Raw genomic sequence first — 23,415 nt, 5'->3', positions numbered from 1 at the left:
GCCACCTCGAAACTCTGAATTTCCTTACTCCAGATATGTTCCCAAGTCCTTGATGCCTTCACAGGTTCTCTCTGGTTGCCTATAAATTCATCCTCACGTGGAAAAGATTTCCAGGGGACACTCGGGGGAGAGGTGCTTGGTTTCTCTGCGATCCCCGCCTGCCCACCTTCCACCCGAGTTTCTTCAAATAGACCAACCCAGGAATACTATAAATGCTCATCCTAGTTTTTCCAAAGGCTGTCAGTCCTCAGATGACCCACCTGGAGCTTCCTGGGACTCATGGGATTCATGACACACTCTGTCCTCTGCTCTAATCCACCCCCGCTTCCGCCATCACTTGCTCGGCACATGGGAACCCCCATGCGCCTGACGGGAAGCAAGGACAGGGCACCCACTCCCCTTCCAGGGCCCGGCTGGCATGACCAGGTACTTTTCCTTCTCTGATTCCTCTGACCCACCTCCCTATCCTACATCAGAGAAGGTCCAAATCACAGCTCACTTGAAGGCACATCAGCTCAGGACTCAAGGATAAGAGAATGTGGTGGGGGGGCCGGCATCAACCCCCAAACCCCTCCCACAGCCCAGGACAATCTGTCCCAAGACAACCTCCTCTCAATCACGATCTCCTGTTTTCTTTTTCTTCTTCTTCTTCTTTTTTTAATTATACGGAACCATGTATCTTTACTTCCATGCCACAAGCAGATCTTGGAACAAAATGGGGGGTTGGGGGGTGGAGCAGACACATCCTTGATCTCATTACAATTCCCAATCACGTTTTAATGTCCTCTGTTTTCACTTTGGAAGTCTGGGGAAGGGCTGGGTTGGGGGGACTGAGGAAGCCAGGCACCAGGGTTGGGGGATGGGAAAAGACTGTCCTGGCTTGAGAATTCTTTTCTTCCTGCCGTGATGCCACAAGCGCTCTCTCTCGGCTGTCTCCCACTACCCAAGAGCAGCAGCTGAGGCAGTGCCGAGCCCTGGGGATGGTTCGGCATAACTTTAGTCTAAGAAACATGTATCTTACTCTGCCGACCCCCTCCCCAGCCCCACAGCAGATTGTCTTGGGAGGCAGCACGGAGCCCGGTCCAGATTCTGACCTCGAGGAGCTCGTAGTGCTCCACAGTGGGGCGAGCACAGACCGAGGAGCAGAGCCCTGGGGACGTGGGGGACGCAGAGCTGGCCTGCTCCCGGGAAGGGCGCACTCGGAAGCTGCTGTCCCAGCAGCATCCTGAAGAGGTGAGTGGTGATGGGGACTGTGGAGGGGGATGCTTCAGGCTGCGGCCTGGCACGAAAAAAATCACAGGAGTCACCCAAGGTGCATGCACTAGCGGACTATTTACAAAGGTCGGGGCAGAGTACAGGGAGAGAGGAAGATAGCACAGTCCCCAAGGGAGCCCTTGTCACCCCAGGGCCCCCGAAGCAGGACGGCAGGCGGCTGCCAGAGCCCAGAGAAAGAACCGTGTACCACCTGGCAGAGCCCTCATGACGGGGAGGCAGCCCATGGATGGCACACACAGTCCAGCCGGCAGGCACTTGGCCTGGTGGGGAGCAGATCTGGATAAGCCAAGGAGAGCCAGCCATCAGACGGGGAAGGGAGAACACCCCTTGCAAGGGAAACTGCCCAGAGAAGGCATGGAGTCAAAGAAAAGGGTGAGGGGCACCTGGGTCGCTCAGTCGGCTAAGCATCTGACTCTTGTCTTGGCTCAGGTCATGACTGAGCCCTGTGTCGGGCTCTGCGCTGAGCATGGAGCCTATTTGGGATTCTCTCTCTCTCCCTCAGCCCCTCCCCACTCACACACATGCTCTCTCCCTTAAAAAAAAAAAAAAAAAACAAAAAAAAACAAAACTGGGGGCCCAGAGTTATGAAACAGCGCAATGTGCTTTGGCACCAGGAACACAGCACATGCAAGGGACCAGCAGGAGGAGAGGGCAGAGGGAGGTGAGGACAGCCCAGCTGTCCCTTCGTGTGCTCATGGCACTGATGGGGACTAGGCAGGGCAGTGACATTGTTGGTAGTCCCGGTGGTGGGAGGACGGACTGCAGGAGAAGAGAGGCCAAGGAGAGGCTATACAACATGGAAGGCGTGGGGGAAGAGGAAGAATTGGGACCAGGACCTTTGCAGGCCGAGGAGCTGGACTCCAGTGTTGGTCTTGCTGCTCCTAACTGTGAGACACTGGGCGAGACTTCTAGTGGTCAAGTTTTCATTTTCTCATCCACAGACATACAAACAGTCAGGAGAGCTAGCCTGGGAAGTCAGATGCCAAGCACAGGGCAGGGGATGGATGCAGCCTGGACTTGGGCAGTGCACGGTCTGGGCAACCAGGCTGATGGGCCCGAAGTCCAGGCAAGAAAAGGGGAAGCTCTAAGACAGCAGCAGTGATGATAGGTAGCAGGACATGGATTCCAGAGCCATTTCCCTGGACAGGAGGAGGAGGAGGAGGAGGAGGAGGAGGAGGAAGATTCTGAGTTGGGCAGACAAAACACTAACTAGATTATGGGACACAGAAGCAGGAAAAGGAGAGGGCATAGGGAAGTGGTGTTGAACATGTCAACGCTGAGGGGTGACTAAAGCACTCAGACGGCCCTTCTGGTGAGATAAGTAAAAATAAGTGATCAGGAGAGAGGCCCAGACTTAGGAGCCACCAGGATGCAGAGGGCGACTGCAGCCATGGGAAGCAGGAGATCCCTCCTCGTAGAAGGTAGGGAAAGAAGAGAATTCTCAGGCTCACTGAGAATCCTGGTAATGGTACTGACTGAAACAAAGGGCAGAAGATGGGGAGCCTTCAAAAAACACAGCAGGAAAAGACCAGGAGAGAAGAGAAGGAACACGAGGAACCAGCACACAAGTGTGGGAGGAGAGAGTCTCCAGAAGGAGGGAAGGTCCATGGTGTTCGGTGCCCTGGAGGGATAGAAGGTGAGGAGGAGGCTGCGGAGAGCCAGGGATCAGCACATCAGACATCCCTGGCAACGGCGGCCAGGGCGGGCTTGGTGCAGAGCGCAGAAGCCCCGATCTAATGAGCTGAGCAACAAGCAGGGGTTTTGGAAACACACACCCCAAGAGCTATTACCTGAAGAGTCTGGCAGGGAAAGGACAAGCTAAGAAGGCGGGCTCCGGGAGCACCCCTGCTCTATTGATGGCAAAACCTGAGCCTATTTATAGGCTCAAAAAGGAAGAAACAAAGCATAAATAGCTGCCAAGATCCAGGGGAAAAGAGAGGGAAAACGTCTCAAGATGCAGACAAGACGGCCAGGGATGGGGTCTGGGTGCAGAGCCCGCCTGGGGAGAGAGTCAGGAGGGCGCTCCCTCCGAAGCCGCCAGAGCTGCGCTGGGCCTGCCCCGGCTGGGGGCCCTCTCTGTGGCGCGGCATCCTGGCGGCCAGGCCGTCCTGATGTATGCGTGGGAGTCATCTGCGGCTGAGGCAAGAGCTCGGGAAGAGTTTTTTTAGTCACGTGTCCTGGTTAAAGTGAAGGCTGTTTTAAGGGCTCCCACCTGCATTTTACCTGCAGGCTAATTCCTTCCCTTCCCGTGGGGCGAGGACACCTCCCAGACACTGGACGTGCATCCAAAGGAAAGCAGGTGCAGCCAGAAAAAGCCGGCAGCCGTCTTCTTAGAACCGGGATGGACACTTCAGTCATGCTGGTGGCGGGGGCGGGGGGGCAGGAGGAAGAGCGTCTCCCAGAAATTCATGAAGGGGGCGAGGGGGAAGCGCGGCGGGGAGGCCCAGCCAGGGATGCAGCAGTCTCTCCTGAGACCTTGAGACCTGGGTTATGCGCACTTGGCGCCTGTCTCTCGCAGTGAACTTGTCCAATTCCTCCGCGTCAGCTGAGGCAACTGCCAGGCTTAATTGCTTCCTGAGGGCTCTGTCCTTCCCACCAGTGAACAAAGGCAACTGGGAGGGATTTGGATTTAGCTCTTTTGATATTAAAAAACAAAACAAAACAAAACACCAAAAAACTTCTTACAAACATAAAGATAGAGGTTTGTGTTCATATATTGTTTATACACAATGCGCTCACCCGTGTTTGGACATCAGGACCGACAGAGCAGATGGGACCGCTGGCCCGCCGCCAGGACGGCTCCTCCGGGAAGGACACGCACCCGCGATACCCCAGCCCCAGCAGCCAGGACCCCCTAACGATTAAGAGGTAACGGGAGAGGAGACATCCTGGCAAGAAAAGCTTGGAGCAAAACAAATGGGGCAAAAACGACAGGGCAGCGATGTGCTCGCATGCAGACGGCACCCATCAGGGTTATTTTCGGAGGCTCTTCTAGCTCTTCCCCTCCAAAGACCCCTTTATCGAGGCTATTGTTAAAGCCAAGAGGAACACATCTACCCTTTATTATGGGTTCACTCCTCCCATACACCCTCGGATGGTTTTGAATTATCAGTAAAAAACGGTAACAAACTGGACAAGACATAAGTCAAAGACCGAGATGATGCACAGAAAAAGATGTCCCCCCCACCCCCAGCAGCAGTAACAGAGGACAGGGCTGGCGTCTCCTGCCACCTTGAGGAAGGAGAGAGTCTATTTTCAGAGGTGGCCTTGGCTTTGTGGTGAATCTCACAACACGGCTGGCTGGCTCCCTGAGCGGAACTGAGCAAGGTCTCATGACTTCTGGATCTTCGGTGTTCCCAAGGGCAACGCTGCCCTTGAACAGTCATGCATGTTCTTGATGTTAAGCTTCTTATTTTTTTTTATCCCCTTCCCCAAATAAAATACGGGTGGCATTCAGTGTTCAACGTAGGTCTACAGGTTGGTTGGTTCATTCCTTCGTCCATCCATCCATCCAATCAACCCTAGATAAAAGTCCATAGAAAAGGTACCCATCTCCTCGGAATTTTGCAAAGATTTAACAAGAAGTCAGTTCCATTTAACAAACATGTATTGAGCACAATTACATGAAGACAGCAGTCATGGGAGCACAAAGAGGATTAAGACGTAGTAGTTCCTACGATGAACCAGAAGACAGAGAAACAGAATGAACTTAAGGACTAGATAGCCCTGGGGTCCAAGGAAGAATCGAAATCAGATCTCCACCGTGGGAGCAGGGTTGAAAGCAGGACAGGATTCCTCGTGGATGCAGCAAACCTTGGGATTCTCGTTCAAGAACTTGACAGACGGGTAACTGAACCCAGAAGACCTGACCAATCATGGTCTGATCACGATGGCCACCAGCCATTGGGAAAGGCTGGAACTTCCCCACAGCTGCTTCTCAGGGTCTCCCAATAAAGGCTGTGGGGACTCACAGACAACCCGGCTTCTCTCCTCCCGTATTTCCTGAACTCTATGCAGAGCCCCTGATCTCCCAGCCGTGCTCATCTCTGCCGTCTGAGGTCCTGGCTAGCAGGAAAGCAGCCAGGCTCATGACTGGCTCTACCCTCTGAGCAGCAGTGCATCACCTTTTCCTAACTATGCCAAGATGCAAGAGGGAGCCCCGTGGGCTTCCCAGCCAGAATCGAGAGACAGGGCACTATACACGGCGTCTGGACTGGTGTGTGGTGTAGAATGCCCAAGAGACCGCTGTGGGATGAGCTGGGACAGCACCTGACTACGATAATAGACCCGGTCTCTTAGGACTCATCAGACAAGGGCCACAGCTCTGGAGCAAGGGCAATCTTTACTTGCCTTTGGAGTGAAGGGAGACTACACAATGGCCCTTACACCCCAATGTCACATGCAGACCCTGTGCCAACCCTCCCACATCCAAGTGAATCCCCAAACACCTAGGGTACCAAAAAGCTCGTCCTATGCAAACTCCCTTCCCCTTTACGTGACTGGAAACCCACCAACAAAAGACTAGTTTGCTTTGAAGAGGCAGTGCCTCTAAACAATGGGCAAATGCCACTTGGGCCGACAAAATAAACCCCATGAATCACTCAAACACTAAATTATTAAGCAAGGTAGGTTTCCCTCCCCATCCTCCTACAGAAGGACCTCTGATGATAAACCTTCCCTGCTTGAGAAGCAAAATATTCAAAGATAACTGACAACGATTACTGGCACTCGCAGGTCTTACCTTGGAAATGATAAACCACAGGCCTCTGTGGTCCACAAAGTGCCCACAAATTCAAAATTCTGCAAGTATGTCCAGGAAGGCTCTGTTTCAGGGACAGAATCCAGTTGCATCAGACTCTCAGAAGTATGTGCGCCCCGGGAAAGATCAAGACCATCCCCCGGTTCCCCGGGCCAGGGTCTACCTGGTAGCAGCGAAAGGGGTCAAGGGAAGGGGTGCTGGCTTTGCTCTGCCCACACTCCCCCACCAGAGCCTCGTCAGGGAATCTGTAGATTCCCTTTGTGCCTTCCCTTTACCCATGTGAGGAGGAGAAAATGAAACAGAAACAGAATTCCAAAGTAAGTAGTCACTTAGAAGTGGAACAGGGACCAGGCCTGGTTTCTCTATTCCCCTAGTGTTCCCTCCACAGGGCGATTTCCTCCCCGGTAGACAGAGTTTAATTAGGTGATGTTTTCTAAAGTTGGCCTAATTGCATCTTCCATCGTTTGTGTAAAAGATGTCTAAGGCTGGGCACAGAGACCCCGAGCCAGAGGTCCAGCTTCGCTCATGCTGGTGGCCCCTCGGTTTTCTGCTATTTGCTACCTACCAGCTTTGCAATTCAGGCTGCCAAGAAGGGCAGAGCAGAAGGCCACCAAGAAAATAAGGAAGCTTACTGGCTGCCTGAAATGGGTATTTCAGCACCAACCACCCCAGCTTCGTCATGTCGCATCTGTGGAGCCTTACTACGTGGCCCCTTGCAGACCGCAGGGATACAGCCGTGCACAAAACACAGCGGTTCCTGCCTTCGCACTTAGAGTTACTGTGATGCAATTTGCCATTCTTTTGCTCTGATTGAATTTGTTTCTTTTTAAAGATTGTTTTTATTTGTCAGAAAGAGAGAGCACGAGCAGAGGGAGCAGCAGGCAGAGGTGAAGGGAGAAGCAGACTCCCTGCTGAGCAAGGAGCCCAATGCGGGGCTCGATCCCAAGGCAGACACTTCACCAACTGAGCCACCCTGCTGCCCCGAGTCCTACGTGAATACTGAGGCTTCCCAAGCTCAAGGGACTTTGCCAAGCCCACAACGAGGTAGGCAGGTTATGCAGAGCCTGCTTCTGAGGAAAGCTAGAGGATGGGAACAGATAAAGAAGGAACAAGACTATGGAAGATTGAAAGCAAAGTTAAAGCAAGCAGGGACACCAAAATAAGAGGAGAACAGAAAGGTAGGGGTGGGGGGGGGCACCGAAGTGGCAGCAGGAAGTACGCAGGGTCATGGAGCGCGCAGTCTCTGCCAAGTGCTGGAAATCAAAGTCGAACTGCAAAGAGCTTTAGGGTGACAGGCACCGGGCCCGGGAGGGAGCTGAGGGTGGACAGATGTGCTGCTGCACGGGGTGGCAGGGTTGAGGGAGGCTATTTCAGGAGAGGAGGGAGAACATGTTGGCAGGGAGAGATGGGGAAGCTGGGCAAGGGTTGGCCACAGCCCATGGGGAAGACACAAGTGGAGCCACGCCCAGAACACAGGAGGGCAGGGCACAGAGCCACGGTGGGCCACGACATGGAAGACGGGGATCACCGAGGGAGCGGGAGGGTGTGCGGAGCCCACAGGCAGAAGCGGGCAAGAAGGATGCGGCACAGAGTGGAATTAGTACCGGGGTGAATAAGGGATTGCAGAGCGGCCCTGGGGAACGAACTGAAGCCAGATAGCATAAAAGATATGCCCTTTCCCCTCTTAGTTCGTAACTTTCACCATGCGTAAAATTGAGTAACTCCTACTCATGCATATGTATGAAGAGGCACTGACCATGGAATGTTCTAGCACTAGAGGGAATAAAAGCATCATCTCTACATGAAACACGACTCGCCGCAGCCATGAACGCTCCCATCCCTCAGACAAGCTGGCTCAGAAAAGACAGCAGACGTCAGGGAGAGATCTCCCGTTCTGAGCCCAGCAGAGGCTCCTGAGGGACGAGGCTCAAAGGAGACCTGGTGTACGGGCACCCAGGTCTGCTCCTCCTCCTCGGACCTTCCGGGACTCCGGGACCCGGGCCCCTGCCACGTTCCCGTGACAAGGGAGCCACGGGAACGTGTGCCGGGGTTTGAGGGGGAACTTGGGCACGCCGAGTTTGAAGGCAGGGAACTTAGAGAACAGGATCGTCTCTGTCGGGGAGGTCTTGATCTGATTGTGCAGGGACAGCCTGGATATTGGAGACCTTTAAGAATCCCGAGAGATTTTGTGGCTCCCCAAAATGACAGTGGTGAGTAATTACTACATAGCCTATCTTCCCTCCTAATTACGGGATGCCGCCTGTGTATTACAGGTTAGGGTAGTATCTGATTCCATTAGGAAAATAATGCTTAGAAATTATACCCATTTTTAAAACCTTCTATTTCAATCCCCACGGAACTTGTCCTTCTGCCTTCAAAGGGATATTATCGCTTTTAAAAACATACAGTTGCTTGGTCTCCACTGCTCATTTCCAGTTTGTGGCACCGTGGTTCTCCCTTCTTCCCCTACCGAGAGACCGGCGGACTCTTCCCCTCCTCTGATGAAGCTCCTGGAGGACTCACTGGATCGTCCACTTCCCGAAGGCCAGCCCGCCTTCAGCCTTCGCTCTCTTTTACGGTGGCTGCCTCTTTTCGCTTATTTGCAAGCCTCTAAAAATGCTGCCTCGGGGGTTTTTCTACCCCACTTTCCCAAAAATAAAGTATGAGGTGATATGTTCTAAGATTTAGCACTTAACTTCTCATATTTTTTTTTTTTTTAAGATTTATGTACTTAGAGACAGAGACAGGAGAGAGAGTAGGGGCAGCGAGAGAGAACCTTCGAGCAGAGGACTCCCCACTGAGCACAGAGGCCGACGTGCGGCTCCATCTCACGACCCTGAGATCACGACCTGAGTTGAAATCAAGAGCCAAGATGCTTAACCAACTGAGCCAGCCATGCACCCCCAGAGTACTCTTTACATTTTAAAGATACTGTTTTTTTACATCTGAATAATTACTTATAGTTCTTCTGTTTAAATCTGTTTAAAGTGTGAGTTCTGGCTTCCGATGGAACCCAGACTGATTAACCACTGTTCTCCCCGGTGCCTAGCACGGTGAACACCACACATCGGAGCTCTCCACGCATCCTTGCCTCCCTTCCCCAGCTATCCCTGAATAACGGATCTCAGACTTGCTCAAAATCAAAGCGTGGCTCAAAGACAAGGTCCCCAAACCAGACCGCGCTTCTTGTCATGTCTGATCTCACCAACTACTTACATGTTAATTAATGACATTTCTGAGGACTGGCTGGACAGCTTATGGGGACCCTCCCTGGTTTGCTCATTTACACTCAAAACCAGAGAACGACAGCCAGCCTGGCCCCTGAAGGCTTCAGGTCAATTGATTTACTGCCTTTGGTTAAAAAGAAGGATTTTCATTTACATGTCTGGCCCCTAGAATCAGAAATCTTCGGGGGACTGATTATTCCTCCCGTGCCCAGTAAGACTGAGAAGACACCAAGGCAGGGGAACTGCATTTCAAAGACACAGAGACTTCTATAATGGTACGACCACTCCAGTGCTGTTTTTTAACTTTGGGGGGAAAAAAAGTATGCCCATTAAACCAGAAAGGGTAAAGTAAGCACGTTAACCAAGGAAGTGAAATCTGAAATAAGGAGAAATTAAACACGAAGCCTTCAGTTTTCAGGCCGAGTCCTGTTCTGTCCAACAGCCGTGGCACCCAGGGACCTGGATGAAAAGGTGCTTAGGACACTTACACTTAACTTTAAAGTTTAAAATTTCTTTGACATTTTTCACCCCACACGAAAAAGCATGTTTCTTCTTAAAAGTAAAGGGAAGGCAAAAGCTACATCTTACTGGTGCTCCTTGAAAAAAATCTTTGAGAAAGAAGAACAGCCAGAAGACAGACTACCGAACCTGGGATGTTTCTTAGGCTGCAGCAAACACGACACTGGTTTCTGGCATCAAGATCAGCAACTGGGTGGACGGACCAGAGCACAGAGTTCGAAACAAACTAGCCCGAGAGGGAAGGCATATTTCCACCAGAGCTCCTTCAGCAGGGGGAGAACAATCTTTCAACAAATGAGTCTGGAACCCCTGGATGCCTGTTTGCAGGAGGAAGAACGAAAGCTTTGATAGATGCCTCGCAGCATCTTAAAGAAACAAACTGAGGGGCATCTGGGTGGTTCAGTTGGTAAAGCGTCTGCTTCCGCTCAAGTCAGGATCCCAGCGTCTTGGGATGGAGTCCTGCTTCGGTCTCCCTGCTCAGCACAGAGTCTGCTTCTCTTCTCTCTCAGGCTCCGCCTGCCTGTGCTCTCTCTCTCTCTCTCTCACATGCTTTCTTTCTCTAACAAATAAATAAAATCTTTTAAAAGAGAGAGAGAAGCCCTGCCAGACTTGGAGAAAATATCTGCAAACCACACACCTGATGAAGGATAGGAATTCACAATTTATGAAGAACTCTCAAAATTCAGTAAGAAAACAAAACAACCCAATAAAAAAATGGGCTAAGATTTGAACAGATGCTTTACAAAAGATACAGGAATGGCATGGAAGATGAAAAGATGCCCAAGGTCATCAGTCATTAGGAAATGCAAATTAAACCCCCAGTGAGATCTTAATATGCATGTATTTGAAGGGCTAAAAACAAAACAAAACAAACAATACCAGATGCTGGCAAAGATATGAAGGAACAGGAGGTCTCAAACTCCACTAGCAGTTCTACCACTTTGGAAAAGTCTGGCAGTTTCATTAAAAAAAAAAAAACAAAAATAGGGGCACGTTGCTGGCTCAGTCAGTTTAGCGTTTGCCTTCAGCTCAGGTCATGGTCGTGGGGTCCGGGGATCGAACCCTGTGTTGGGCCCTTTGCCCCGCAGGGAGCCTGCTTTCCCTCTCCCTCTGCCTACTGCTCCCCCTGCTTGTGCTCTCTCTCTTAATCTCAAATAAATCTCAAATAAATTAAATCTTTTAAAACAAAACCAAAAAACCACCAAGAAAATAAACTAAAAAAAAACCAAGCAAAACAAAACCCTACCATGTAATCATTCTACTCCTGTGTATTCACCTAAGAAAAACGAAAGTGTATGTCCATATACACACCTGTACTGAAGAGTCATATAAGCTTTTGTTGTGATAGCCTCAAATTAGAAACACTAAAATGTCCCCAACATACGAATGGCTGAGCACATCGAGTTATACTCATGCAATGGAACACGATTTAGGAATAAAAACGGATAAGCCACTGATACATACAATGACAAGTAATGATCTTTACAATAGCCATGCTTAATGACAGAAGCCAGGCCCAGAAAAAGGACACACTGTACGGCTCTATACAAAATTTTAAGAAAACACAAACTCATCTGGAACCACAGAAAGGAGAAGAGTAGTTGCCGAGGCATGTGGAGGCAGGAGGGAGGGAGATGGGGCAGGAAAGTGGAAAGGGTGGGCGGAAAAGATTACAAGTGGGCACAGAGGAAACTTGTGGGGGTGACAGAGACTCACCATCACGACTGAGGTCATGGCTTTAGAAGTGAACGCAGGTCAACATTCACCAAATTAATCACGCTAAATGTGCTCCGTTTTTGTAAGTCAATTACACCTCAAAAAAAAGCTGTTATAAGACCTAAAATTGATATCCTGTATGGATTATGTTGTTAAAACTTTGGGGAAAGTCTTTTCTTTCAACCCAGAAAAGGTTGATTCAAGTCCCCAAGCAGCATTCACAATGAGCTGGCTTTGTATGCGTATTGGTGCCCCTGTGGGAAAACAAAACAACAACACACCCAGAAATTCTTCCTTTTACAAAAGGAGAATGACAGGGGCTCGTCCATTCAGATCCTGCAAGCCAGTTCTGATGCGATCTGTTTCCCGAAGCCTTTCCTTATCACTCAAGTAGAGAGTGATCATTCCCTCCGGTGAATCACTGTAACACTTAAGTTAATTTTCAGATATTAGTTGAGTGCATTTCTCCAACCACCCATCGCGCGTTTATTAAATGATGCATCTAGGCCAGACACTGGCTCGGGGCTGGGAATACGGAAGTGAGTCGGGCACAGCTTTCCCCCTGTAAGAGCCTCATAGTCTACCAGCAGAAGACCTGAAGTGACAGTAACACACGGTAACACTTGTTTCCACAAACATATGAAAGTACAACAGGAACCCAGAGAAAGGAATTCACGTTGTCAGACACATGGTCTTGCATCTCGGTGACGTGCTTCCCTCCAGACTAACACCCCCCAAGAGTAAGGGACCATGACTGACTCACTCGAGTCACCCACTGAATCACCCAGCACAACACCCGGCCCGCAGTGGTTCACGTTCGCATAATTCCTTGAGTGAATGGAAATTCCCTTCCCAGGCAACCGCTCTGACTAGAAGGCAGGACCACCATGTTGCCCACTTGGCAATGGAGTCCCAACCTTTATCCATTTTGCTGACCAAAGCAAGTCATTTGACTCTGGGTTTCCCCAAACCCCAAAGGAAGAGTTGATACCCATTCTGCCGGTGAAGAAAACAGGAAGGAGGTAGGGGTGCGCTGGGGGCGGGGGGGGGGGCTTGCTCAGCAGAGTCCAGGACACCAGAGGGACGCGGGTGAGTTGAGGTCCCACGGTGGGTGCGAGGGGGGCCCTGGCGCTCGGGACTGTGACCCCCAGATATTCCTCTGCCCAGGGGGCACACATCTAACCTCTGAGGAATCCTATCAGTCTCCTGAAGGCAATTTCTAAGGATTATACGTGTGACTTTCTGCATTCCCAGATCACAAACCCTTTATCTGCGCTCAGTTTCTGAAGGCGCAGAGGTGAACAGAATGGCAACTATAAAATTTCAGTCAAGATAAAACTAACATGAGCTGGAAAAGTCTCAAACGACCACCAAACGATGAGGACTAAACACCAAGCAGAAATCCTCCTTCATTTCTAGATAATGCGATCGAGCCTAAGAAGCATTTCCCTCTCAGCCTGAAAGATAACGTGGATGTGCTTCTTGTACTTACATGTATAGAAACGGCAGGTCCAGAAGGGAAGAGCAGCAGAAATTTAGTTGAATTTATCTGGCCCCACCCGCCCGACAGCTCCAGGGGCCGGCCGGCGGGGGACGGGGCTCTTACCTGTAGATGGGGTCCTGCATCACCAGCATCTTGCTCTCATCCCACGTCCACTCCTTTTTCTGCAATAAAAGAAGCTGTAAATGAATAAGTTAGGCTTGTCCTTCGCACAGAACCAGGGCACACGTAAGCTACTAATCGTTACGCAAACACATGCCTCCGCTCCTGGCCTGACTTCTGAGAGGCCTGGGGCTAAGGGTTCCAAAGGACAAGTGGGAGATGTCCTGTCTAGTCTGGGCAGCTTCCTCGAGCACTTTAAGGAGAGTCTCCCTCCGGGACACAGAGGGCAGGTGGGAGCCAAGGCTGCCACCCCTCCGAGGACCACAAGTGGACTCCAAAGCCAAATTTCACGGAGAGATCACCAAGGGGAGAAAAAAAGACTACACGTCACTCCAGAGGAGTGGGAGCAGGAGGAGGAACACAAGGGAGAAGGAGGCAGAGCTGTGGGAAAGCCAGCTCCCATCCCCCCTCCTTACAGGGGAGCTGGTGGCACCCGCGCCTGGCGAGGTTACTGGTACATTGTAGCTACCCAAGAGGACAGTCCTGCTGCCCGTGAACCTAAATGTGAGTGCCAAGGAGACCCCAGGGCAGCTGGGCGTGAGGACAAGGACAGAGGGTTCGGGGCTGTCCTGGAGACCCCAGGTGCTTGACGACGTGAGAAGCACCCCCGGGTGTTGAAGAAGCACCAGGACAGCAGGAGCCGCGCCCTCCCAGGCCCCCCCCCACCCCCCACCACCAGGTGCAGGGACAGGGGCCCCTGCCGCACTTCCACTGGCCTTGGCCACAGAGGTAGGGCTGTCCAGGACAACCGGGGAAGAACACGCTCTTCCCTCCATGAAAGAGGGTCAAGCAGAGTGAAGGCAAGAAAGCCTTTGTGGACTCCATGGCTGTATCATGAGTGCTCTCTGCACCCAGGGTGGTGGCCCTCCAAGCACCGGGGTGGGAAGACAGGCCTCCACCAGGGCCCGGGGGAGTCCCTGTGCAGGCCCTTCAGAGACAGGAAGCAGCATGTGTCCAGCAGCTTTGCTCACACACAACCCCGGACACGCCCAGCCGACAGTACCACCTGCGCAGGCCACTTCCTCCCCGAAGTCTGAGTCATTCCCAGTCCGGCCCACAGAGGTGGCCTGTCGAGGGGCTTCCAAGCATTCAACACCGACACTGTCTCAGAAAAGAAAACTCTGCTTCAAGAACTAGTTTTTCAAAAATTGCCTTCCTGGAATGGCCATGCTCGGCCGTGCGAGATGTTCATGTACAAGCGGCCCATTCAGCACACACACCGACAAAGGAGCCTGCGTCTTTTTCTCAACGAGGCCCCTCCAGATGTGGACATACAGCCATACAGCCTCTTCTTCATACTACATCATCCCCAGCTTAGCAGAGTCCTCACCAGACCAGGCTTCTAGACTTCTCGCTACCCTAGCTGACCTTGTCTGTACCCACACCATTTGCCAGTGTCCCCCTCAAAACCTGGTCCTCTGGCCGGAATCCCTTACTGATTCATAGGTGGTCAGATTGGCAGAGACACATCCATTTCTGCATTCCAGGGCTGATACTCTTAGCCCAGCAAGGACTCGTGGGTCATATTTCCAGCAGCCCTACTGGCACACATGGGGCTTCCACTGCACACACCGCGATTTTTCCAAGGCAAAGTGACTCATCATTTGGATGCCTGTGTTAAACATGCAGTAGAAATGTTCACCCTGGGAGTCCTTTGAACAGCAAAACAGATTTCAAACATGGCTTGATTTGGGGCAACTTGTAATACAAATACTAAATAATTAAACTTTATTATTAAATCACATTTCTATTTATGGGCACGTATTCCTGCCCGGTCTTAGTTCAGTTCAGTGAGCAGCATGTGGAGAGAGAGCGAGCACCTCCCTCGCTGGTGAGCCCGTGCACCTGGACTGTCTTTCAGCAGGTTTCAGAGCTAGTATTTCCATTTGGGTCTTCTTTCTTCTCTTTCTACTGAGCCTTCCTACTTCTTCTGTGTCAAGAGTGTAACTGCTCATGGAAGGATCTTTGTGACGGCGCCCGAACATCCTTGTCCGATGATTCCAACACCTGGCATCTCAGTAGTGCCGTCTCTTGACTCTCTTTTTACGCATTTGAGATTTTCCCCATTTCTGGTAGAGAAGTGTTTTTCGATCGAAACCTCAACATTTCAGAAAATACTTTTAGAAGGGATACCCGGCACCCCTAGAGGATATCATGACCAAAAAATAAACAGCTTTCCACCTACTTATTTTCCTTCTCTGAAAATTGCATTAAAATCCGGTCCAATCCCTTCATAGATTTTGCAGGAATCCTTGCATATGTCCATTAAATTGATGAAGGGATCAGAAAATGACCAAGATAAGTCAAAGGACCTGGGGCAAAGTGTACGCTTCAATATCCCTTCCAGGCCACCATCTTTCAAATAAGACCCTGAGCCGTGCAGAGACCACAGCACGGTGTCCCCCTCATGTACAGCCCGGTCAAGACGAGAGCTAAGTTCTGATTCATAAACCAGTGACCATTCTCCGGTACAAGTGAGCATCAGTGCGGGACCGTAAACCGCATCCCTCAGAGGGAAGCCCGGCGGACCTAAGGAACAATGTCTTCTCTCTTGCTCTGAAACCATTTCACAGACCTCCTCTTTTTCAAATGTTCCAGAGGGGAAAAAAAAAAAAAAAAAAAAAAAAACAACAAAGACCACACACACGAATCACCCCCTTCTCACTTTTCTACACAGAAATAAATATTCTTTGAAGGAAAAAATTTAGGAAAAAAAAATGTTCTTAATAAGAGAAGGAAAACAGGAAGAGAGACGAATGACCTACCGCCGCCCTGCGGTTAGGCCTCAAAGTTGGCTTCGACCATGGGACAGCGACATTAGTAATGAAGGCCACCACCAGCCAGACTTAGGTTCACTGGCTCCAGAAGCTCACACAGCTCCCGCTTCTACTTGAAACCATTCCTTGTTTAAATGATTAGAAATAAAGATCTTGGGAGTCCTGGAAGCTGCATGAGGAAATTTTTAGAGTTGCTACCACTGTCCTAAATGGGCTATAGTCCTCGAGACGGACCCGGAAATGACGACATTTCAGTCCAGATGGGAGTGCAGTGGAGAAGCAAGGGGAAGGCAGGGAAGGAGAGGGCGCTCACACGAAGCTGTCAGCCCCTTGCTGAGGCGGAGGGCACCTCACAGCCACGTTTACTGCTAACAGGACGACCAGCAGGGCGGAACGAGCGGGTCCTCGGCCTCCTTCAGCCCGAGGTCCAGGCTCAGGCGGGGCCTCCCCAGCACCTCGGAGAGCCCGCGTGGTAACAGTGAGGCCGCTCAGCGAGGCCCGGGGAGATGGAGACGGACCCCCTCACCGGCTCCGCAGACAGAAAGGAAGGGGAGAGGACAGGGAGCGCCGCGGGGTCCTGTCCAGCCTCTGCCAGACTCCCACTTTGTACGTGTAGAATCATGTCCCTCTGCACCTGCCAAGGACGCTCATAGCATTGTTGAGCCTTCAGGAGGCCTCTGAACTAGAGCTTACGAGCCTGTCTCTCTGCCTTTCCTTCCCTCATGTCTCCTCCCTTCCTACGAATTCCTCACGCCAAGGTAATTTAAAAAATCAACACCGATAGAGCAGCTTAACTTGATGGAAGGCTCTGCGTCACATTACTGGCTTGTCAAAACTTCCTGGAAAGAGAAAGCTGAATGTGCCCCAAGACCTCCAATTACAGGGAGTAAGATCATGGGTCCCGCCTGGGGCATTCTGAACTCAACATCAGTGTGGTGAGGGACCTGCTTCGGGGACGCCCCCAGCTAAGGAGTGTGCAGGGACGCCCAGGGCAGGCCCATCCCTGGCAGCCATGGGAGGCCTCCGGCACCTGGCTTTGGCTCCAGGACTCCCTGACAGCCTTGCTACAGCTTCCTCAGAGCACACCGCCGTCTAAGAGACTGTCTCCCACCTTCTTTCCTGCCCTGCTCTCTCCTTCACCTGGAAACAGCCCCACATTGAACTGGGAGATCTCCCCGGCCTCGCCCAGGGCCTCCCCACCTTCTCGAATAGGCACTGAATCTGTCTTGGCATTTGGTTTTTGGAGGACCTAGAATAACACAAAGTGAGAAAGAAAAGATACGGGCAAGTCATTTTTAGCTGCTTCCTTTTCTATTCTCACAAAAAAATTCTCCAGCGGATACAGAAGAAAAGTCTTTCTTTCATTTAATAACGTTTCTACAATACTTCCTTCATGTTTTCAGCATTGATCACAACCTTAAAAGATAAATACTAAGGCCCAGAGACATTACTACCCCCCCCCGCCAAGTTCACCTAGCACGGTGGTAATGAAACCCAACTCATACACCTCCATGCCCCACGTTCTCCTTGCCACTCCAAGTGATATAATCAGAGAAAGTCAGTCTCCACCACCTGCAAATGGTAAAGGGCTCGCAGACCACGGAATGGGGGAAGCGTGTCCTTTACCTAACGAGTGCAAATGGCCAGTCCTCCAGGGAAAGTTACAGCCATTCTGACATTCCAAAAATCTGCCGGCAGGGAATAGGATGTGGGAACTGGGTCAGAGATAGGACTGCCCGGAACAGTGCCAAGAACAGGCACTTAAAAAACAAAACACAACACAACCTTGCAAGGGCCTTATTAACTCAGTTTGACAAGTTCTCCATGTTTCCAGACAGAACAGGATTCGTCTGAAAATAGAGCAATCCCTCATCTTCAGACATCACCTAGGGATACAGGGAACACATTTCAAAACCGCAGTGTTCATAAATCCTTACACGATGTACATAATTCCTAATGTGCGTGCTTTAACATGAGCAGACGATAAAGGGGGCCCAGAAACATGACATGGTAGAAGGAAAACTGGACCAAGTTTGGTCCTGGCTCCATCCGTATCTGTGTGGGCAACCCGGGGACAGTCACGGGACCTCTCCTGTCCTCTGTTACCAAAACCCAACCAACCATGGGAGCAGACTCAATCGTTCCTGAAGTCCTTTCTCCTGATTTCTGGTTCTACCATTCTTCCTGCCACTTTTCTTATGCAATTAGATTTGACGTCTATGTTTCCACAATAACTAAAGCTACTCTTTGGGCAGGAAACTAGTTCTCCGGCGATGTGCTATCCCGGTGACAGAGTACAGGCTAGAAGTTAAAGACCTTGGGTTAATGAGGCATTTCCTATAGAGAAGCTTTTCTCTGAGCAGCCTGAAGAGATGAGTGGACACACAGCAACACAGTGGTGGGAAGAACCTACTTATTTGAGGGAGAGAGACCCGATTCAGACCTTAACGTCAACTTCTGATGGGATGTGAGGTCTTGGGCAAGTTGTTCAATCTTCTTTCACAAAACGAGCCTAAGGACGGTACCTACATCACAGAGTGGTTATGGCCAATTAATAAGCATACAGAACATCAAACGGGCCCAGCAAATGGCAGGTGTTCAAGACCAGCGTTAGCTACTATTTTTAGCTGTTCTCATTACCATCATTGCATGGACCAAACTCTCATGAGTTTGGTCCCTCTGTTCTTCTAACTTCCCAAACAGATGAAACAGAATTAGAGAGAAGACAGGGTCCCTGCCCCTAAAGGCTTAGCCCATGGGGGAAAAGAGATAAATATCTCTAATGCACATCTGTGGGAGCTGTAATAGACCCACGTGTGCAGTTAATGCCATTAAAAATAATTTTGCTGGAAAGGGTCAATGTCTAATACCCTTTTGGATCCTACTCAGTTCCTTGAACATGGTAGACACACAATGAGAACGAAGGAGCCTTGTAGGATGTTAGGAGAGCCTTAGGAGATCCCAACCCAGTTACTGGAATACAAGAGATATCATATGAAACTGAGGCCTTTCAGATCCTTTCATAGAAAAACCCTTTGGATGAAGTTCAAGACAAATCTTTCTTATTCGGAAGCCCACTCCCTAGCAAATAGTACTGTAGTGGGACTCCAGGGTTATAATAAATGATCATTATTATATACACAGCAAAGCTAATTACTTGGGTCTGGCTGGGAATTGAAGAAAACGAACTGACTGGGAGCTGACAAAGCCCCTTAATAGTGGGGTTCACAGCACAAATCTCAACCAAGAGTCCAGGGAAATTGAGATTCATTACCTGCTGGCATCAGTTCAAGATGACAGCATTTTTAGATGCTTGTTAACATAACCGAAAAGATCTATTTTACATCTCAGTGAGAGATGATCGTAAAATATCTGGCTATGGTCTGTCCTGGAATCAGGCCCCTGAGCAGGTCCGGCTGAGAGCACCACTAAAGTGAACGACTCCCCTCGAGGCCTTCCGGAGCTTGGGAAAGGCTCTCCTTGTGTCTTCAAATGGGCAAATGGACAAGAGCAGAAAAGAGGGAGGGAATGTGAGAGCCACAAGTATCAAACGAGACTTCATTTGATCCAACTGCTAAGTACTCAGTTCTTCCGATTTGAGGACATCGTCACAAATCATGCTCACTCATCCAGTGAGCCAACAACCACAATAACTGAAAACACACCACACGGGCCAGGTCCCCGAGTAAGTGCTGGGCTTACCACAATGGCCCTGTCCTTAAGAAGTTCTTGGGAGGGCAGGGAATCCCTAAAAGCATGCCTTCTCTGCAATCCCTACCCCCACCCCGGCAGAAAGCATCCCACTATTCACCAAGCATAGACAGGCAAGCAGGTCCCAACCCGCCCGAGAGAATCAGGAGGCAACAGTGCACAAACCCACTTGGCCTCTAGGGTCTGCTTTGTTTCTAGCCCAGGGGGCTCTCAAGACCTATGTAAGGACAGGTGACCCACACGCCCAAGCAGTGCAGAGCATCCCTGCGGGCGAGGTGAAAGTGATCACCTGATCCAACTCTTTTATTTTTTTAAAGATTTTATTTATTTCAAAGACAGAGATCACAAGTTGGCAGACAGGCAGACAGAGAGGGGAAAGCAGGCTCCCCACTGAGCAGAGAGCCCAATGTGGGGCTTGATCTCAGGACTCTGAGATCATGACCTGAGCAGAAGGCAGAGGTCAACCCACTGAGCCACCCAGGTGCCCCCTGATCCAACTCTTGATAGTGAAGCTCAGAGAGGCAAAATAACCTGCCTATGACCCCACAGCCAGGTAGGGAAGAGCCAGGACAAGGACCCAGATCTTCTCTTCTTAGCAAAGGGCTCCCTCCAGCATGCACACTAATCTGGGGAAAGCCAATGTGTTTGCAGACAGAGGGGACAAGTCAACATTTTGACCATGGAGGGCAGCCCAGACACTGAGGAATCCGTTAAGAAGGTCAGGCTGGACCTCTACTGTGCCCATGGCTCATTATCAGCTGTGACCTTTTCTACACCCTCAGCCACTGGGCAAGAGTTCTAGTTCTTAGCCTTGATGAGGATGGCCGTCAGACATCTGCAGACTGTTCCATTTCCTTGGAGACAAGCGTGGCACGTCTGCACTCGGCCTCTCTCCATTCTCTACACAGAGACAGACAGGCAGACAGCGAGGTGGCGTGAGCTCTCAGATATCAGGGGCTGGGCACGACGGAACCAAACGACACAGAGGCTGACCACTGGGAATGTGCACCCAGCTTCCCAGGTGACATAAATGAACACTGTGCTTACAGGCTCTATCCAAATCACAAGCACACCCAAAACAGACACCAGGCAGGGGTAGAGAAAACAAGACAGGAAGCATCCCTTTCCTAAGCCTGGCATCAAAAGAATCAGATTGAGGAAAGACCTGTTAGATCACCTCTTGTCTAGGCCAGCTGGAGAGGGAACCCACACTAGCAATTAGCAGGGATGGAGTTTCAAAATGAGTCACAAGGTCCCACGGGCCCGCTGGGGAAGACACTTCTCCAGCTTAGCTCTCATTACTCAGTAGAAGGAAGCTGGCTTCTCTGCCAGGTGTCACCTCAGCACACAGGTGTCCTTACGGGGGGTATGATCTTGGGCAAAAATATTTAAAGCTCTTCGACATGAGTTTCCTCATATGCAGATGGGGGACAATGCTGTGGATTAGGGTACCTGACACATGCAGGACCCTGGGAGATGGGGAATAAGACTGCCCCCTAAGGGCAAAGCACAAAGTGCCATCATCGTGGACCAAATCACAGGTCTACTAAGTCACCTGCAGAGACAGAATAGGCCCCACGACAGCAGACCATGAGATGGAAGCCAACCGGCAGATGACGTCAGTTGGAAGTTTGAGCTCACCAGGGTAGTGGGGAGGGGCAGGGACAGTGAGCCGGGAAGCTACACAAGTCGGTGACGAAGGCGGACTCTGGCAGAGCCTGTCAAACAGACCCCGGGAAGCATGGGCCCAACAAGGTCCCTACGAACATCCAAGGGACCCATTTATCGTGGAACCAGGGGTCAGGAAACATTCCTGCCGCACGATTAGTGGACTTACTCCATTTCTCCCTTCCATGCTCACCGAACCATGTCTAAGCACATGCCTTCCCACATCACTTGCCTCAGAGAAAACGTGCTTTTCGGGTCCGTCAGGCTAACGGGAGTATCTGTCCCGGCTAACTGTTCTATGTCTCAAAGTGAATAAAGGAACGGGTGGTCAAGTCTGCACGCGAGCCTCTCTGGAGCTCTGCCTGGGTAAGTCTTGGACTCTGGAAGGCCGATCGCTCGGTACCCGGCCGGGGAGCGGCTGAGTGAGGACACGTGAGAGTGGCTGATTTCCCGAGGGGACTGGGTGCTGTGGACGTGGACCGCGTGTCCCCAAGCCCTTCCCAGGAGGTCTGATGCAGGGACACATGCAATGGGCGTGGAAGCATCTTGTAATCTGGAAAGTGCCCCCACACCACAACCACTACTTCATCAGATAGGACACGAGGGCCCTCAGCCACCGGCCCCCGCCACACAAAGGGCTGAGGAAAGCTCCCTGACACACGAGACCAGAGCCTGCCTGGGACTCAGGCTGCCTGAGTCACAAGCCAGGGTTGCGCGGGCCCGTGTTTTTTCCTGAGGGCACCTCTCGCTTTTAAACTCACATGGCCATCACCACCCGTGATTTATTTCACTGGCTTCAGCAACTCACCTGCCCAGGGACGCTTAAGAGGATGATATTCCAAAGACTGCCCCATGATTAACCACTGCACCCCCCACCGCCGACCGAGAACAAGACGGGGACTCTGGCCCCGCTGTGGAGGTTTATCAAGGCAAAACCATTTCAGAAGAGATTACAAATTCCCTACTGCTCGTGAATTTTTAAAGAGCTCTTTATGAACGGTATTATCATATTCTATTTTTTTCCTGTATAATTCCAGCCTCATAGCCATAACACTTTCTAGAACCTCCCCTAAAGATATTTAGGGCACGTAAGAGAACAAGTTTTGCTTTATTTAATACATGGCAGACCTTTGTAAACGTCCATTTGTTGAGAGAAAAAATGGGTGATGTACGGAAGCAGAGCAGCCCCCGCCGTGGAGTGCTGTCCAGTCCTACCCTGGCCCATGTTTTCGCGAGGAGAACACGGAGCAGATTCACATCCTCGGACCGGCAAGATGACCCCCCTTCCACGTCTCTCTCCACTACCTGGTTCTCCCGGTTTATGTTGCCTGTGACTACGTACTCGTGTTCACCTTCTAGAGCCCTGACCCTCAGGGTCTACCTGAATTAATGGCAACTTGGGTTCAGAACCAAAAGCAGCTTGCGGGGTGTCTACACTACAATGTCCCTGCGTGAGGGTGCTGCCACCGGACGTGTAAAACAAGGCCGTCCTAAATCCAAAAGGTACCAGCAGAGTCAAGAAACAGAGAAACAAAAGGACTCCTCCCATATCCTCAATCTCACAAAGCCCCTTTCTGCTTCTTTCTGGAAACATAACACTCTCCCCTCTGCCAATACGCACATCTAGCTTTTCCCAGAGGTTAGCATCATTCTCCCACGACACGCACAAGTAGCACAAACACAGCCACACGTTTAAGCGACATTTGCCCCCTCTCTTGTGTCACCCCCACTCAGAGGAATGCCCCCCCAATGGCTCCATTCCTCTCCTCCCCCTCCCCACCCTGGCTACAGCCCAGGCTTCCTGCACACAGAACAACAGCGGTGGTTGGGTCTTGAGGGACTATTCCGAGAGACGGGCTGAAGCAGCAGCAACAGGACAACGCAGTGGGGCTGGGGGACTGAGGGCGTTTCGGGACAGAAGGTGACAACTGCTAAGGAAGCCTCCCCATCCACCCTCCTGCCGAACCCTCTGACTCGTCATCCCGTTGAATTTCAAGTACTTCCTGAGATCAAGACTCCAAGGTCCAGGTGACAAAACGCAGGGATGGCAGGAGGTGGAGCCCTGTTTGCCCACGGGACGCCAGGACATGGAGCCGCTGG

The 23,415-nt window shown here is 51.0% G+C and overlaps 1 protein-coding gene across 2 annotated transcripts in view; it reads right to left on the bottom strand.

Moving 5' to 3' along the window:
* The window catches only part of LOC122918385 (carboxyl-terminal PDZ ligand of neuronal nitric oxide synthase protein-like), a 262,893-nt gene that overhangs the window by 51,246 nt on the left and 188,232 nt on the right, over window positions 1-23,415 (bottom strand). The window contains exon 4 of one of the 2 annotated variants that reach the window (XM_044266749.1): window positions 13,103-13,176. In XM_044266749.1, the coding sequence (XP_044122684.1) occupies window positions 13,103-13,176 (74 nt within the window). The remainder of the gene's footprint in view (window positions 1-13,102; window positions 13,177-23,415) is intronic. The other variant, XM_044266750.1, reaches the window with a different exon arrangement.

The sequence above is a fragment of the Neovison vison genome, chromosome 10 (genome assembly GCF_020171115.1).
Source record: "Neovison vison isolate M4711 chromosome 10, ASM_NN_V1, whole genome shotgun sequence".
In the NCBI taxonomy this organism is placed as follows: domain Eukaryota; kingdom Metazoa; phylum Chordata; class Mammalia; order Carnivora; family Mustelidae; genus Neogale; species Neogale vison.
Note: the sequence above shows the minus strand (reverse complement) of the source record. Positions and strands in the feature narration are given on the sequence as shown.